Source organism: Anabas testudineus, chromosome 11 (assembly GCF_900324465.2).
Source record: "Anabas testudineus chromosome 11, fAnaTes1.2, whole genome shotgun sequence".
NCBI lineage: Eukaryota > Metazoa > Chordata > Actinopteri > Anabantiformes > Anabantidae > Anabas > Anabas testudineus.
Window position 1 is genome coordinate 1,169,603 of NC_046620.1, and position 19,634 is coordinate 1,189,236.

At 38.5% G+C, this 19,634-nt stretch overlaps 1 protein-coding gene across 9 annotated transcripts; it reads left to right on the forward strand.

The window, feature by feature from the left end:
- Positions 1-4,909: 4,909 nt before the first annotated feature.
- On the forward strand, positions 4,910-16,635 carry LOC113155255. Of its 9 annotated transcripts, none has more exons than XM_026349878.1 (11): positions 4,912-7,341; positions 7,442-9,140; positions 9,589-9,690; positions 10,817-10,933; positions 11,549-11,614; positions 12,243-12,311; positions 13,943-14,005; positions 15,489-15,554; positions 15,842-15,895; positions 16,022-16,086; positions 16,190-16,635. In XM_026349878.1, exons 2-10 carry the CDS (start codon positions 9,077-9,079, stop codon positions 16,054-16,056), a joined length of 636 nt encoding a protein of 211 aa, XP_026205663.1. In that variant the 5' UTR covers positions 4,912-7,341; positions 7,442-9,076; the 3' UTR covers positions 16,057-16,086; positions 16,190-16,635. The 9 variants fall into 9 exon arrangements, with proteins under 9 accessions (XP_026205665.1, XP_026205664.1, XP_026205663.1 ...); XM_026349877.1 differs by having other exon boundaries at positions 7,442-7,539; positions 7,968-9,140; positions 16,022-16,635; XM_026349875.1 differs by having other exon boundaries at positions 4,912-5,390; positions 6,889-7,341; positions 16,022-16,635.
- Positions 16,636-19,634: the final 2,999 nt, after the last annotated feature.

The following is a 19,634-nucleotide window of genomic DNA, read 5'->3' on the forward strand; positions in this document are numbered from 1 at the left end:
ACACATGGTAAAATAAAAGTCCGTATTATGAGCTGTTTTACTTCTCTGAAGCTGTTTTCTTTCTGTGGTCGTTTTTCTTTCTGTGGTCGTTTGGTATTTTTTATGGCCGGTGGTTATACTGGGCAGCTTCCAGTACAACCAGGGGATCATACAGGGTTTGAAGGTTCAGACCAACATAGAGTATTTGTTCTAATTACTTTTCTTTAATGATGAGACCAAGTTGTGTTTTTGAGGAGAAGTCAGATGCTGAGAACTCGCCGCAGAACCGTTCTTTCTGTGCCTAACGTTAAACTAACTTACAGTTTATAGTCCATCAGAGTTTTTTTTTTATTTTTTCTAATCTGTTAATGTGCTTTTATATTTTCAAGTTCTGCCAATTAAAAATTCATGGTACCACCTGTCCTCCCAGTTTCTGAGAACGTGGATGTCTTTGAAAACTTTAGGTCAGTGCTTCACTGCTGCTTATTAATAGAGAAGTTATAACCTGTGTGGGGTTTTACACTGTGGTTTCTTTAACTAAGTTAGAAGGTGATATCATTGTCATTGTTTGTACATCAAGTACAGATTCAGATACAGATGTACTTTAGCACAAAGTGAAGACCGGGGAAAGGTAAAAACAACAACAAGGAGTAGAAGAAGAGAGCAACTTCAGTTTGAAAGAAGGCAAGAGATACTAGACGGGACATCTACTGTACTTTTAAGTTGTCATTACCTGCATATTATCAAAGTTTTCTTCTGTTAAAGTTCTGCCCACTCTTGCTGTGACAGTCATGTCCGTGATGACAATAATTGTACAAATCATTACATCACACTTTGAGCTCAGTCCACACTTCACTTTTGACTATAAAAAGGAAATTTGTGGTTTCAGGAAACATGCAGTCACTGGGGTAAAGCTGAGACTAATGCTGTGATCAGTCATTATTTTGAGTCTTATTGCTCTGTAACAAGATGAGTGTGATTATCTACAGCTGTCTGTTAGCGTTTGTCTGGAACTGTGATGTCGCTGCAGGTAAAAACCTTTTAATTCCTATTCAGATTTTGATTTCAGATTTTAATTTGAAGATTTCTTATAGTTTATTCATGGACTTCAAACAGGTTGTAAAACTGTCACAATTCTCAAACAACCATTGGCAGAAAGTTTTTGTGATGTCTTAATGGAAAAGCTCTGTACTCAAGAGAAAACAATCTCACCATGTTAGTTATAGTGGTGAGTGTGGAACCTTTGATTATACTACATAAATCTTCATCAGAGTGGAATGATGTGGCTTTAGGGGGAGAAGTGTTGAGCTGGCCACTTACAATTATTTCGAATGGTTTGGCCTTAATCTTGTACCTTCCAATCTCAGAACTCTTTACTTACCTTACTAAGTGTTCGAGTCTCATCATTCTCTTTCATCATTGATGAAACGTGAATGACTGCCCCATTTTAAATATGATCAATGACTATGAAGATACATTAAATTATGAATCCATACCATATATAACACGTTGGCAAAATTTCTCAATAAATTCATATTTATTCTTTACTAGGACTTTTGCAGATTCATTGCTAAGTGTCACATCATGTACGACTTCCAGGTCCAGCTCCTGTCAGTTGTAGCTGTTTCTTCTTTCATAGCAAGTAAAACGCTAAAATAACAAATTGATGTGTGGTTTTAGATTTCATATAATTAAGGCAGCGGGAACAGGACACTGTGACTAAATTCAAATCTCCTCAATAACTAACTCACTCTAAACTTTGTTTCTTTGGCAGGAATAATGAATAAAATAATCAAGGAGAAAGACTCAGTCTCTCTGGCCTGTCCTCCCTCTGGGGGCAGTAAAGTGACGTGGAGCAGAGAGACCAATGGCACAAAGGTTGACATACTTCTCATTGATGGTGACAAGGATGTCAGACTCATTTCTGACCCAAACAAACAATACAGTTCTTTGGCAGATAGATCGCTCCATATTTTCAGAGCTGCAGTATCGAGCAGTGCTGAATACTTCTGTAACAATGAACCAGCTGCAGCAGTGACAGTGATCCCATCAGGTAACCTCGAACTTCAGGTTGTTTCTCTGCTCCTGCTTCATATTTTTGTCAGTCTGAACAGACTTTTAGAAGCTGTTGAAACCCGTTCCTGAAGAAAGTGTGATAATGCTGTTTTAAAAAAACTGCTGCTGACAACAACTGTTGAATATCAAGGTCAGAATTTATAAAAGTGATGGTAAATTCATAAATGGAGTCACAGTGTGTTTGTTGTGCCCAGGAACAATCATACACAGCGTCTCAGAGAGAACCGACGTCACTCTGAAATGTCCTGCTGTTGTTGGAGGATCACATTTCAAAAGATGGAGCAAAGAAACAGCTGGAAAACAACAGCAGATCGGACCTGATGTTTCCACTGATGAAGAGATGTTAACTATAACAGACGTGCAGCTTGGTGACTCTGGACTGTACCACTGTGACGGAAAACCAGCTGTTTACCTGAATGTTACTAAAGGTGAGAGACAAGAAATCAATTCAATTCAGTTTGTATAGTCAAATCACAACAGAAGTCTAAGTGTATCCAGAATTATACAGAAAACCCAGCAGCACCACTGAGCAGCAGCAGGAGACAGTGGAGAGGAAAAACTCTTTAGAGGAAGAAACCTCCAGCAGAACCAGGCTCAGGGTGGGCGGCCATCTGCCTCGACCGGTTAGGACAGAGACAGAGACAGAGACAAAAAAAAAAATCACATGATCAAAAACAAATATACTAAAGTAAAGATCTATAAAGAATTTGACAGAACAGTAGATCATTTCATTAACTGCAGTATAGACGTAGACAAAAAGGTAACAACTAAAGACCAACAACAGTGGCAACTACTGCTCCATCAACCACCTCTGGCAAACAGAAAGTCACACAAAGGGTCCCAACGATACAAAAGGCAAGATGCAGATTAAGACTAAACAGCTGAACAGCTGAAGACAAACTGATTTTTCCTTCTGTGTTTATTTTACATTTTTGGTGTCTTCGGTATTTTAGTCTCTTTGTTAAACGACGTACAACAAAGAACTGTCACTTAAGACAGAACAAGGTTGAGGAAGGTTTTCAAGTTGTGAGAAAACATTTGGCACTTTATCAATAAAATAGACCAATGTGTGTCAATGACTTCGATTTTTTTAATCGTCTAATAAAAATAATTACGGTTTTAAACTGAATTTTGACTTCCAACACGTATTTTAACTCTTCCACACAGAAGGAGACCAGATACCACGAGGGGCAACATCACACACAGTACTAGTAGCATCAGGAACACCACAAACAACACCACCAATATCAACAATGCAAACAACACCACAAACAACACCACCAAGACCAACGATACAAACAACACCACCAAGACCAACACCACAATTAGCATCATTACCACCAGCAGCTACTGCTTTTACTTCAGAGGCACCAACTGAAACATCTGCTGAAAACACAGGTATGATCAGAAAGAAACAAAAACTGAAGCAGATTAGAAGTTTTCAATGTTTCACGTTCTTCTACAGGATAGTTTAACAGAGATAGGTTTTACTGATGTCATGTTCTAAGTAACTGTGTCGTCATCTTCCTTCATTGGACAAGCTATAGTCGGCCTTATATTGATGATTGAGAGAATGTTGCTGCCCAAAGCTTCTTCTTCAGCACTGTGACCCCTTCCAGCTGTCAATCAACTTAATTCGAGTAGCCAAGATCCACCATAATATAATGTTACAACACCCAAGACTCAGTAAGGAGTTGGCAGTTGTCTGGATGTTTAGCATCAGCTGACGTTTCCAAATGATCACCACCACCACATTAGTTTGTCTGCATGTCAACCACTTGAGTTCACAGTCTCCTGCTAAGGAATCCTATGAGAGAACACACATCACCACTAGATGTATCTGCAACAACAACACAACAGGTTCTGATTCTGAAGTCTTGTTCTTCTTCCAGCTTCTTCTTACCTTTGGCAAATATATGTTCGTGCAGTAATTGGAATAATTATTTTAATCATCATGATCAGCATCATTGTTGTTACCTGGAGAAAAACTGGAGAAAACTCAAACAAATCTCAGGTAAAGTTTTTAATATTTAAAATCAAAACTGACTCATATTAGAAATAATGAACAGAATTAAACCAATCACACTCACTTACATGTTTTATATTATAGCTTTGGACAAAGAAACAAGTGTGTGATTTATACTAATATACTGTTTTAATAGAAGTTAATCACAATAACTCTATTTTTCCTCTGTTGTAGCAGGACAGAAACATAGGAAGAGAAGCAGAAACACAAACTCATCTCTGACCCTCGATCTCACAGAAAAAAACTGCATTGTGATCAGTTTTGTCTTCATATTGAACAACACAGTGAGCAGCCATCCATCCTTCAACACTGGCACTGTGACTAATACAGCTACTGTTCCTACCACTAAGACTACTGATGACATCACTGCCGATATCAGTATATTTGTTTAATGTTCTCATGTCTAAATAAATTATAAGTTAAATAAATAAATTATAAATGAAGCCACAACTGTGTATTTCACAGCTGAGACAGTCCTAAGTTCACCTTGTCTAGTGTGCATCACTGTCAGGGACAAACACCAGTAATAAACCTACACGACTACGGAGAGGATGATACAGACGGGGTCTGTAACTGAGACTGACAAAAAGCTCATACAGACTTTAGATCCTTTTTTTTACATATGTATTATAACAGGCTTGCAAAGATGACAAAGTGAATATCTGTCAGTAAACTATCAGGACTCCACCGTGGCAAGATGAGCATCGACAGTGAGAATGGTCAGGTGACTCTTGAGCTAACCGCAACAAAGACCAGACATGAGTGTGAGCCTGACAGACACTCGGTCTAAAAAGGTGTTTCCTGTTTCCACACAACAACTTCTGGGCACTTGTCTGTAGTTCAGCAGAGATAAGTGTGTTGACTGCTTGTGGTTAGTTTTGTAGGCTGATGGAAACTCTGAATGTGGCTTTGTTTGGTTGTTAGCAGGTATTCTTTATTTGGCTGGTTTTATTTCTGTCCTTCCATTAATCTTTAGGATGACGATGTTGCTCACTGAGGACGTAGGAAGATATAAAAACTTGATATTGTAATCTGTGTATGATAATCTACATGTTTACACACAGGAAGTGATTAGTTAGAGGCAGTTTTTCTGGTCTTTGAGTCGTTGTTAGTGTGATGTGCACCGTATATTCAGGTACAGGAACCATCAGTGTTCACTGACCACAAAAGGACAAAGACGTATCGTGAGACTGTGACTGAGTTCCTGTTCCCAGGCCAGCTAAAAGCCGTGTTAGCTGTTTGGTCAGTCACTTCAATCTGTGCTACAGCTGCGTGTCAGTCTTTGTTATGGGCTCTAATGTCACTGCAGGTAAGAACTTTAATATTCATTTACATTCAGATGCTTCAATCAGAAGAGATGCACAGACCAAGCACAGTATCTGAGCCAAGGAGACAAACTGTAAGGTAAAGTGCTCTAGAAAGAGCTGTTTCAGTTTCATAGTTTGCTGGAAGATGTTTCTGTAATGATGAACCACCTGAGGATCTGTCAGTGATCCATCAGGTAACATCAAGCTTTATTAAAGCTGTATCTGAAACCCAGTTCATATGCAACTCTGTTTGTTGTATTGATTGTGTGCACAGAATATATGAAACTAGATATTTATATATTTATAATTTTATATTTGCAATCAAATTACATGTGAGTAAAAATGCATATCATAAAATGAATTGACACACTGTGGTTCCCTCTTCAGTCACTGTGAATAATGTTGTAACACACTGCAGCGTAGTTCCTGTTGTACTATGTATTTCTGTATGTTTTTGTTCATCCCTCAAAGGACAGTAAAACAGATCAGCACAACTGGTAAAGACAATTAACACTGCAATAAAGAAAATAGTTCAACAAATAAACTGAAAAACGCAAGAAAATAAGTAGCTTAAAAACTCTACTCTTCAAAATTCTGGTTCAAATACTGATGTACGTAAAGTCCATCTGATCAAAGCATTTAAATGAACATATTCATATTTTTACAAAGACAGGAGGAGGGTTTAATGTGAACCAGTATCCATTCAAAAAGGTGTTTTGTTATGGAAAAAGATAATAGATAGAAATAAAATACAGTTCAGTGTTGTATCAGCTATGATTTGCTGCCAAAGCCAGTGTGATAATACTGTAACTGTAAAAGCTGAGCGCCACCTACGGACATGAAACTGTATCACATGGTAACAGTGGCTAATTATCATAGTCACACTTTGAACGTGTCCATCTGCACGAAAAGAGAGTGGGAAACAGTCAGTCAATGATTTAATGATAAGAGTTCCTTCCTTGGATGGACTTAAAGAACAAGAGAGTGAGAGTGATGTGATTTGGACAGAAAAATTGGAAAATTAATATAAATAAATAAATGTGATAAATATATAATAGAACATAATATAATGCATAAATATATAATAAATAAAAAAGTCTATGGTAAAACACAGTGTTGGTTGTTGCAGTACTGGAAACAGCCACTGGAGGCCACTGTCAGACTCACTGGTGATTTAGTGGATCTCTGAAATGAAATTCATAAATCAATAATCTTGTCTTGTGGCAGGAAATTAAGTAGCACCCAATGTCTGTAATGTTTTCAGGATGCATTAAAACATCAGCCCACACTTGGTAAGAAATGAGTGTTTAAGATAAGATGTATTCCCTTTCTGTTATGATGAAGACTAAAATCTGAATCTGACCTGTTTATATGTGTAAATCTTTCATTAGTTTAAAATAAACAAGCTGTTAAGTCTCATATAAACCTCTAATGACCAATGTTTTGAGAGCGAAGAAAGATTTAAGTCTAGGGAAAGGTTCAAAAGAGTTCTGTTTTCAGCAGGTTCTTGAAAGTTGAGAGTGATGCAGCTGAGCGTGCAGAGGTCGGTAGGAACCACTGAGCACAAACGTCTTGCCTGGAATCTTTTGAGGTGACGTGTGGGGGCCACAAGGCTTTGTTTGCTTGCAGAGCACAGGCAGTGTGACCTCTGGATGTCCTCAAGTGGAGTCCCTGTGATGCGTTGGGCAGTTTTCACCACCCACTGCAGTACATGGAGCTCAGCAGCAGTGCAGCTCCCATACCAGCCTGTGATACTGCTGGTTCACCAGGATGGATGAACACAGGTGGTTCTTCTGTCCCCAGGAAAAAGAGGCACTGGTGAGAAGAGGCACTAGTGACCCTTCTTGACCAGGCTGGGGGTGTTGGTCCATAACTGAGATGAATATGAACTGATATCAACTTGTACTTTCTAATACTGTCCCCAGGGGCCATGGCCCTCAGCTCCTCTCAGTGGTAAGTCCTCAGAGAAGACTTTCTCAAAAAATAAATATAAAAACAATTTCTCTAAAAATAAATAGATCTTCTCTTCTTTTCTCTCTCGATCTCCTTTTAGGATGTTCCACAGGCTCTTCATTCTTTGTGATGCCTGGTAACACATTCTCATCTCTTCATGATGGATTTTGTGTCATTTGCTCCTTCTTTCTTTGACTGGTTAGTTATCTGCCCTCATGTAACTATTAGTGATGTGCAAATGAAGCAATGAGCCAGTATTGAACCACATAATTCAACTGTCTTGAAAACGGGTTCAACAGTTCAAAGATTTGTTTTAGTGACTTCTAGTGGCAAAATAAGAGACTCAACACAGTCTCTTAGTAATTGTGTGATGAGTGTAACCCTAGTACAACCCTGTACATACATCTTTATAAAGATTGATTGGTCAGTTCATTCTTTAAATGTATGTAGTGTAGTTCTTGGGCTTTGAACCAGTCACGTGATTCACTCAAGGGGTCGAAGCAGTCAGAGCTTTGGATGCCATTGGTCATGTGTCTTTTACCATCTGCAAGTTTGAAGCTTGTATCTGCACATTGGTGTCAGATGAGCATCACTAGTAATCATGGATTACTGTCATGGATTCACAGATTTCCTGAAGTCCATCACCAGCTGCTCATGAAACTTGCTGCCCATGATCTTCATTCTTCATTTCACACCTAATACCTACACGCCACGACCTTTCTGCTCAGTTTCTGTGACCTGGGGAGGCATGATGCCTGGCTACTCACCTTATTTCATGAGTAGCTTATGTTTAGACTAAAGTTACCCACCTGTTAGTTACATGTACAAGGTTCAAGTCTCTACTAGAGTGTGTTTTCTCATGTGTCACATCACATCCAATTAAACATTTAGAAGAATAAAATAAATAAATTTGTCCACAAAAAGTAAAAGAAGTAGAAAAAAGGAAACTGCTTTAGAGAAGTGAAGTTTGAAAGATGTAGCAGGAGTACAGAAATACAGAACAAACTTCATCTACTGTATTCTGTTTATGTGGACTGATCAGTTCACCTACTTGACTTTGTTTCCGAACAGTTCCCACCTAAGACCTTAACACTGAAGGTGGTGGTCTGACTGTTTTCTCATTGTTTAATTCAGTTTCTGCAGTCCAGGCAGAGCTTTCTTAGCATTTAAGGCATAACTTTAAATGGTAATGTTTGTCTTTTTTATGCAAGTGGCATTGTACTATTGGGTTGTCTGCACAGTCCATGTCCATGTTGTAGTGATCTTATCTTCATCCTGTCTTGAACTGATAGATCAGGAAAGCTTTGAGGAGAAATTCTACAAATGTCATACCTTAACTGTCCACTTGGTGTCACGGATGAACTGATTAGATGTAGGTGGTCAAAGTTCAAGGTCAATGACTGTATGTCCTCATCAATGCTATGTCTGACAAAGACAAAGTCTGGAAAGACATGCATGTAAACTACAGAGTCACTGGTTAGTGAAGACAAGTGACCACAACGTAGTAATTTAGTTACACCTAGTCAGTAGCTCATCTAAGTTCCCTGACTCAAATGAACCACTGACACAATAGGTATTGAAATAACAGCCCCCACCAGTGTTATTATAATTACAGAAACCATCGTGTGCATAACCCACAACATGACAAACATATCTTGAGAATGCAGTTGAGTTCCTGTTCTCAGCCCCGGTACAACCTGTTACTGCTGCTCACTGACATCTGGCAGTCCGTGTAATGATGAGGCTGAATGTGTACAGCTGCCTGTTGGTCTTTGTTCTGGACTGTAACATTGCTGCAGGTAAGAACTTTCAGAATTCAATAATCCTGTTACGTTTAATGAATACCTGATGTAATTTGCTTGTCTGTACAACTCATTAGAGTTTTAGACAAAGAAGTAACATAAGGAAGACAACTGAATATGAGGTTTTTTCTAAACAACAGTGCAAAAAATACTGATTTCCTTTTGATTAAATTGATGCATATTTACTAAAAACTGTTTATTTTGCAGAAACTCACTCTGTCTTGTCATCACATCACATAACATAATATCTGAGCTCAACAATACTGCAATAATACTCTGGCAGAGTTGTTTTAGGCATAATCACAATGTCAGGTAGCTCCCTTTACTAACTCACTGTGAGTGGTTTTGTGACTTTTTGCATTACCGTGTCTGTTGTAATATATTCTTCTGCATTATATTGTTATTGTAACTTTTTATTATGCATTATGTCCTGTATCCTTCTCAGAAGGGCCTAACAACCAACTAGCACCTACAACAACACAAATGATGGATACTTCGTCTGCAGTGGCATCAACTGCACCATCATCATCACTACTGACAGACAAAGGTAAAATTATTATCTAACTATTATCGACTCAGTCAAGTCACGAATGAGGTCATGTTTAATAAATTCTATCATCTAGCTTCAGAAGTCCCATAATGAACAGAGCATATACGTTTTTCTGAGGATTGTTAAGACTTCACATGTGACCTCCCCTTAGCTGCGTTTACACAGACACGCCATCATATTGGTGAGAAGGTGTCCACTTCTTTGACCTTTGACCTTTGTCTATTTAAACTGTACTTCAAAACGCTGCCATAAAGAAGCTCCAGTGTGCATTGCACGCAGGTAACCAGCACCCCAGCCTCAGCGGTGTAATGTTTAATGTGACAAATAACAAGTTAGATGAACATAAGTCACTTTGAAAACTGGTGATACTGTGAAGTGCTTTTACTAGTTTTGTACATTTTAGAAGTAATTTGCTCCCAAAACATGTGTCAAGTACAACATGATCATAAACTGTCGTGGTCACAGATTCAGTTTCCTGCAGCAACATGTGAGTGAAGATGAGCTGGAGGAGAAACGCTGCTCTGACGGCTCCAATGTGCAGCCTGATGGAGTTAATGGTTAAAGTTTGACTTGGAGTAAGACTAGTGTCTGGTTATTAACAATACACAACTAGTTGGGTTCATCCAACTGTTTGCAGTGCTTTGAGTCTCGCCACATACAGCGTAGTGTAAGTTAAACAAAGCCAAATGTAACTACAGTCATTAGTGAACACAGTGTATGACAACTCTGCTTGAGTTCAAATGTAATAAAGTCTGTTTATCTTCCAGTAAAACAACCAGAGTATCTGATCACACAATAAACGTCACTTCACTTCTCCCCAATCATCATTAGAATGTGTTTTCTCATGTGTATCATGACAAAAGATAAAGAAATTCTTCACAACAGATCATTTACCACATCACATTGTACAAATATTGTCTAAACTAAAAGTTGGAAATTACAGCACATACAGTGTTTTACATTGTCTCGATGTTGTCTATATATATGTTTATCACTGACATGCATCAAGTCACCTGTTGTGTATGTCCCAGTACAGGGAGTATTTCTGCTTTCCAGTACTACATATTTTATCATGTTATGTATTCAGTTATGTTTTTTACTTTGTCTTCCACCTGCTCTGAAGTTCGGGCACAACTTCTGGGTATTGTGTTGGGAATAGCTGCCAACCTCCTCGTCCTCCTCCTCGTCGTCGTTGTCGTCATCATCTTCTACACTGGCAGATGCAGGTGCACTAATCTAGGTAAATAACGCCTGACCTCAAATTCTAGTAACACCAGTACTTACAGTGTGTATTCTTATGAACTCGTTTGTCGCAGCAGATGATTCTTATCAGCTGAAGAAGGAGCAGCGTGTGCACGGCCAGAACTCTCCCACCATCTTTCACCCCCTCTCCTTTCTTCCTCCTATTTTCTATGAGCTTTCATTCCTCATCTCTTTCCTTTTTTCTGGAAGTTCTCCCGATCGACTCTCAGACCAGCATCATCCGGTCTGTGCTAGTCTGTCCAGATTTGGAAATTCTCATGTGTTGCTCTTTTTTGTTGGCTGATGCCTCAAATCTTCTCATGACCTCCACTCAGTTATCAGGAGGTGTCCAGGAACACGCTGCCGTCGTCCACAACACATTTCACTCTCAGGCAGAAACAACCGAAGCACCAATATCCATATTTATCTCAAGTGTGCAGCAAAAACTCAACTCAGTGTGTGTGTGTGAAAACGGAGAACAATGTGTGAATATAAACGTAGTATAATCACCATAAAAACGTACTTAAATATATAATGCACTTTATACACCCATAAATAAACCATATCAACCACTGCAGTGGATTACTAATGTGATCATTATTTCGTTTGGCAGGAAATGCAGAAGCTTCCCCCATCTATGACGACATATTTAATGGATCAGTGCATCAACACACAAATGGTAGGAAAGTGGACAAACTTCATTTATTGTGACGAAAACTAAAGATGCTCCATCAGTTTTTATAAGAAACTATAGCATGGCATTATTGTTTTCATTGTACTGGAAGATGATGAAGAAGATGTCTGCACAGACTGTTGGCTACACCAAGAGAGATGTCAGTGTGAATGTTTCATAGCAGGAATGTCGACAGATATTTACTGTAATTCTAACTAACAGCAGTTCTTTACCTGCTTGATATTAATGAAACACATGAAAAACAAACTGCCGCTGCTATAAAAGGGTCTAGTTTCACTTTTTCCCTCATTCAGTCGTATTATCAGATTTCAGACTGTGAGTGTGGTTTTCATACTGTATATCTGTCTGCAGCATTATTAGTCTTCAAATGTGTGAGCAAATGAATAAAGAGGTCAAAAAAGCAAACATCAGACTCCAAGGTGGCCTTAAAAAGCTCAAATGCAAAAAAAAAAAAGTTCACATCCCGGTTTTCAGCATGTTTAATGTTTTACAAGTGTAAAATGTATGAGATTTATCAAACGCCATGCTATTCAGAGGACTACAACGTGTTTTGAGTTGAGCACTTAATGATCATTCAGTCGATCACTAACGTGGTGTTTACAATCTTGTTTAGCAGGAGACTATGAAACATCTTGCATCTATGACGACATAACGGGTGTATCAGGATATCGACCTACAAGTGGTAAGAAATGAGTGTATAAAAACAAATGTAAACTAATGTAAAATGAGAGGCTCGCTGTGCTTTTGCTCTTGTGAGATTATGACAGCAATGTGCCTGTAAGTGTAACTAAACTAAAGCTAAATTGTCGGATGAGAAACTGCAGCGTTATATTGCTTTCATTGTACAGAATCATCTGTTTGGTTTTGCCATCACAGATTAACATTTAAGAAGAGCGTCTATGAGCATGATGTATAAAAGTGTTACATGCCTCCGTGTGGCACTGAAACTAGGTCATGTGTAAGAGAGGAGCTGTGCTGCGGTGCTGTTTTTGGACATTGTGTCTTTCACCCCTTGGGTCTGTATTTTGAAACTTACTAAAGGTCTTTACACACTGAAGGCAAATGTCCCTTTTTTCTTGCACATCAACAATATGTTTCAAAACAACTATTAAATATATGTGTGATAGATAGAAGCACTAGGTGCTAAATCACATGCAAACTTCACATCACAAGCTGATCTGCTAAGGATACACACGGAGAACTCCATCTTTGAAATGTGCAAAATAGAGCAGGCTTTGTGTTTTGCCTTTTTTTTTATATGCAAAATAGAAAAAATACAAATACACATGCATTGTGATTTATGCATGCTATATGTTGATGATGCCTAAAAGTGACTTGTGGTGACTGGGAAAGCGTTGATAGCTTTTAAAAAGCACATGCAGTCTGCTTGCAAATCTTGCTAAGTACATCTAATAGCACATCACTCGCCTAGTTTGCCTAGTTAGCTATTTGCTCAAATGTTTCTCCTTCAAAGCGTCTCCCAAATGACTAGATGCAAATTTCAATGTAAATGCAGTGGATGCTCTGTGTGATTTGAAGGAGTAGGATTCAAATACCACCACCAAACCACCTCTGTATATATTTTTGGAGTTATTAAGAAAAACAGACACAAACACATTGTCTAATAATGTGTAAGTCTCCAGGTTTTTTAGGAGGTTTAAGAGAGAGCATGTATCTGTGTGAATGTGTTGTGCCCCTGATATGATCTGATGTGACTTTTTATTTGGTTGCTGGTTTCCAGAGAGTTATATTTTCATAAAGCAGTCAGAGTCTGAAGGTTTGACTGAGTAACAATAGTGTTAATATATTTTCTCTAATGTTCTTCAAGCTTTATATTTTTTATCAAAATAACAAATATACAACCATCAGCCACAACATTAAAACTACCTGGTGTCTTGGTGGACAGGGCTCAGCATGCACACTGACAGGTCTGCAGCTACACAGCAAACTGTGATGCACTGTGTGCTCTGACACCTCACTCATAGATAACTTTACAGTTTAAATACTGTCGACCACAACAATAAAACTACCAGTTAGTTTTTCTTGTTGTGACTCATCTGTGTAGTTTTTACTTTCTGTCACATCATCAGACATGTTGGACTGTGAGTGTGGTACACTGCAGGGCTTAAGGGTTTTCCTCTTTAAATATAACTACTTGTTCCTAAGGTTGCAGAATGAATGACTCAGAGGTGCCATAAATAGATGTATGTGGTGAAAACTTTCTCACACTCTGGTTTTGTTCCAGCTACCTGCAGCACATTCTCACTCCTAGCTGTGGATGACTAATGTGGTGTTCATACGTTTGTTTGGCAGACATTTATGAATCTCCCATCTATGAAGACGTAAGGGACATATCAGCATGTCCATCCTTATATGGTAAGAACTAACTATGTAAAACAAACTTTTCTTGTTATGATGAAGACCAATGTAAAATGAAAGGCTCTCTGTGCTTTTGTGTTTGTGAAATTACGACAGTGTTGTGGCTGCAAGTCTAACTAAACTAAAGCTAAATTGTCACATGAGAAAAAGCAGCATGTGAATTGTTGGAAAACGTATTTGTAGCTTTCAACTACAACTCCAGCTACAGACTGAAGTTTAAGAAGAGCGTCTTTGAGCAGCTTCTGTCAATGTTCATACCCAAGTTATACATATTTAAGAAACTAAGAGCAGAGCAAAGTGTGCTCAGTGCTGTTTTGGACGTGCCTACTTCTTCAGTGGCCAACATTTCCAACATTGCATATTAATACTGATGCCAACATGACAGAACAAATGTGGAATTATGAAGTCAACAACAAACACGTTAAATAAACCAGAACTTGTATATTATAATTGTTGTTCTATTATAGATTCCATTTAGCTTTGGTTCACTCATAGCATTCTTTCATCAGAATCACAGACTGTCAATAGCCCTACTAATGCTACTAGATCTACCATACAAATCCTGATTGGCAAGGAAGTTAAGTAAAGAGAAAAGACCAAAGTTCATCAGTACTTTAGAAAATGGAGGTCAGTCCATCTAAAACTGTCCAAATTTGAGATTTATGGTTCTAACGGCCATTTCTGTTAGACGTAAAGAGGATGAAGACGGGTCCTGAATGTGTGGTTCCCACTGTGAAGTGTGGAAGAGGAGGTGGGATGGTGTAAAAGTACTTGGCTGGTGACGTTATTGGTGACTTAGTCCAGATTGAGGACACACTTAACCAGCATGTCCTCCACAGTTTTGTGCAGTGACATGTCATCACTCCTAGTGAGACAAATGTTGGTTTTCTAACAGGACAATGACCCCAAACGTGCCTCTAGGTTATGTAGGAGCTATTTGTCCAGGGAGAGTGATGGAGTGCTGCAGACAACCTCCACAATCACCACGATGTGAATCCAGCTGAAGTATTAATTATTAATAATATTATAGATGAGTTGGGCCAGAGAGGAGAAGGAAAAGCAGCCAACAGGTAGTGAACAACTTTAGGAAAACCACGACTGAGAGACGAGTGTTCAAAGCTGTCGTCAAAGCAAAAGGAGGAAACTTTGAATATTCGAAAATATAAAACATATTCTGGTTGTTTAACACATTTGTGAATAACTCCACATGTTCTTTTTTGGTTTAGACGTCTCCAGTGTCCTTAAGTAGTAGTGTAGTCAACTGTCTCAAATTTTACATTGTTCAGCTTTTATGTCTTCTTATGAACATTAATTACTTTTAGCTGCTACTTTGTGACATTAATGACATTAAACAGTTATATAATAATCAATCTAGGCTTTATTTTGCCGAACCTACTGCACATGCTGTAACAGTACTGTAACGTAACGTCAAACTGTTAGCACGTTATTCTGTACTAATGTTTCTAATCTTGTTTGGCAGAAGTTAAAGAACATGCCCCCTTCTATGATGACGTAGCCAATGAAATGGGGTGTCGACCTAAAATCGGTAAGAAATAAGAAGTTTAAGAAAAATAACTCTTAAAAATAAACCTTCTCCTTTTTTATGACGAAGACTTGTCTATAAGTCGTCAGGTGGGAAACTGTATTAATGTTCCAGACACAGAATAAATAATATTTCTGTCTGATACGATGGTGGTAAATTCAATGTTTTTCATGATCTTATATTCTTACACTCTATAACACTTCATAAATAAGTCACTCTAAAACATTTTAAGCTCACGTTTAATGTTTATTTTCATATTTTATTTAATCATTTATTAATTCTTTTTAAAGGTGTGAAAAACTTTGCTGCTCCACCATCTTTATATGCTACGACCATTTTTGAAGGTAAATACCTGTTTTCAATTTGTTCAATGGAACCTGTGAAGCCTGAACAATCAAGACACAGTTTAACCAAATATTCTACATATTTCCTGAAACATAATCAGCATCATATTTTGTTTTGTGTTGCAGAGGAACCTCTAACTTATGAGTCCCATCCAAAGTGATCTGCAACCCAGAAGCTGAGGATAATAAAGGTGATAGTTATAAATGGCTCTTCACATTGGCGTGAAGATTTTTAATATGAAATCATCTTTTAAATGGATCCTAACACGGTAATCTATGGATACTGCCATACAGAAGTCACCTTACAGCAAACCAAACAGCTTACAGTGGTACTCTGTAACAGAGCAGCAAGAAAACTGCCTGGTCCCTGGACAAGGACCCTGACAACCATTATAGAAAGACTGAAAATGTCCAAGTCAGAACACATTTTCAAAAAGAAATCTCTGCAACCAGCCACTTTGGTATTGGCTCTACAGGATCTGCATCAATAAATAATCACTAGTTCACTGACCCAACATCAGTGACACTGTATTAATACGATTATTCTAATAATAAAAATGACGTAAACATAAAGATGGAAAAGTTGAATTAAACATATTCATCTCCATGTTGATGTTCTCTGTTGTATCGGAACAGAAACACGATCATCTCTGAACCTCCGAGTGGGAAAGACATGAAAATGTAAAATGTAAAATGTAAAATGTCGGATCTACAGAATCTTAAAATGTGCTGTGTGCATGTCAGGGACTAACTGAAGATGTGTATGTAAATAAAAGTGCTTGTTTATTCAGTTCAGTTTATTCACTGCACAATGTCACTCTGATTTAATTTAAATCATATCCAACATGAGAAATGAACAAATGAACACACACTGAAATATAAAAGCTTCCAAACTAGTTCTAATGCCACATTTACACTCACAAACTTCAACAATTTAGAAAACAACCCCACCTACAATTAGAGGATGACATGGAAATAGTTTAATAAAACACTTACTGAAGCCACATGGTGGCGCTGGTGAAGCTCCTGCATCAAAGAGCTGTTAGAAGTTTAGTAAACCACCAGATGTCACTGAAGACAACTTGAATTGTCATGAGGATTCATTCACCCATCACTACTTCAGGTCGGCACAGACATGAAGTTGGTCATGTTGGAACACAGAAGGTCGATGTGGATCATATGTAGTTGTGATGGTTTACGTAAAAGGCTGGAAATGTTCAGCTGCTAAATGCTTTACTACATTCACCAGCTCGTCTCTTCTCTGAGAACTGTTCCATCCTACTGCAGCTGAAAATTACACTGAGACTCATGAGAGTGAATCGAACCTGTAAAGTTGGGGTCTGTACAGTAAACTGTGAGATGAGACTCACTGTAAAGCTCCATAAATCCAGGGAGAGCCACAGATGGAGCTGATTACTCTCTGTAGATTAACGTATATATAGAAACACCTGTACTTAAAAAGATCCAAATATAACTTTTAAGTAGTACTGAAGTCAAATGGACTAAATATCAGGTCCAATAATGTTCTTTCCAGAGTTTCACCACTTTGTGTGAAACTGCATCTTGAAATGTTTCTAAATTAACAGTTTTAAACTTACAAACGTGCTTATTTCTAAGGAAACAGAGCCTCTAATGCCACCGGACAGTGTCGTGGATAATGATTCTCTTATGATGAACATTTAACATCCTGTTTCAGTAGAAGCTGGTGGGTTTGTGCCATAGTGTTAACCCCCCCCCTTTAAAAGCTTTGTTTTTACCATGCTCCTCATATTGATCTTCCTCACACCCAAACGTCACAAATATTAAAGAAGTGAGTTAACCTTTGTGGTTGCTAATGTTAGAAGCATTAATAAAGTGACACAAACGACTAAATGTAAATAAAATACAACAGAATCATTAGCACACACACTGATTTCATGTGGTTCCAGTCACGTTGGGTAAATGTAGCAGCCACTACATTTAGTGGGAAGTCTGTGTTGGTAGGTGACTGATGCTGCTGCTCGACATGGAAGTAGGTCGACATTTAACATGTCATTATTGAAATGATGTTCATTTGGTTATGGTGTGTATAAGTGTATCTTATATTATATTATAAGGAACCACTGGTCAACAAAAACTGACAGTAACACAGTGGATCTGATGACGCAACAGTTCCTGTTCTGAGCTTTGATAAAAACTTTAGTTGCCTGTAGTTTGTTGAATCATTTCAGTCTGTGTCAGGATGAAGGTGAATCTACAGCTTCCTTTGTTCTGGGCTCTAATGATGCTGAAGACTTTTTTTAACAAAGTCCTAATAAAAAACCAGATGCACCGACGTCAACAGCTAAATCTGCCACAGCAGGAGAACAGACAACTACATCTCTTCGATTTCAACACCTGCACCATCCAGACCACTGACAAACATTAGAACTAGTACAACTGTACGACTACTACTGTAAAACTAACTTAACACATCCAAATTCACACTGTATTTGAATATTTATATGTACTGATGATGTGTGAACAGCATTTCTGATCAGAATGATCACATTACCTGACTCAGGGAACAAGTGATCAACCTTTGACCCCACATGAGAGAGATCATTTAAATAATTCAGTCACTAAATGTAACTTACAGGAGTTTTAAAACTCACTTGCTTGTGTATCACTGTATGAGATGTGTACTACTGCATGATAATTACACAGTAACGATCCTCAGTGTAACGGCTAAATAAATTAAATGACTACCGGGCCTGCAGCCCATAAGCAGGCCTAACTCTAACACTAACCCTGGCTCTAACCCCAGTGAAGCTGGAGACAGATTCAGCATCATAACATCATCTTTTGCGTGATGAGAAACTTCACACCTGCCCTTCACCCACCTCTGAACTTCACACCAGTGACGATGCTCTCATCCTTCCCTCCACATTTAGTCTTTCTAAAGATGTTCTTCATGTTCAGCACGTCAGATTTAGGGTCCCAGACAGGAACATGGTTTCATCCTTTGCACGATATCAGACTTCACACCTCCTCCGCACGCAGCTCTGCCCTGAGCACCGATCACCACATCCTAACGAGGTAATGAGGACACAGGTCCATCAAACAAAAGTTATAACTGGATCCTTAAGAACACAGGTCAAACATGAACAGACGCTGCACATTTACAGTAGATGGACAGACTCTCTGCACATTTACAGTAGATGAACAGACTCTCTGCACATTTACAGTAGATGGACAGACTCTCTGCACATTTACAGTAGATGAACAGACGCTGCACATTTACAGTAGATGGACAGACTCTCTGCACATTTACAGTAGATGAACAGACGCTGCACATTTACAGTAGATGGACAGACTCTCTGCACATTTACAGTAGATGGACAGACTCTCTGCACATTTACAGTAGATGAACAGACGCTCTGCACATTTACAGTAGATGAACAGACGCTGCACATTTACAGTAGATGAACAGACTCTCTGCACATTTACAGTAGATGGACAGACGCTGCACATTTACAGTAGATGGACAGACTCTCTGCACATTTACAGTAGATGGACAGACTCTCTGCACATTTACAGTAGATGGACAGACTCTCTGCACATTTACAGTAGATGAACAGACGCTGCACATTTACAGTAGATGGACAGACTCTCTGCACATTTACAGTAGATGAACAGACGCTGCACATTTACAGTAGATGGACAGACTCTCTGCACATTTACAGTAGATGGACAGACTCTCTGCACATTTACAGTAGAT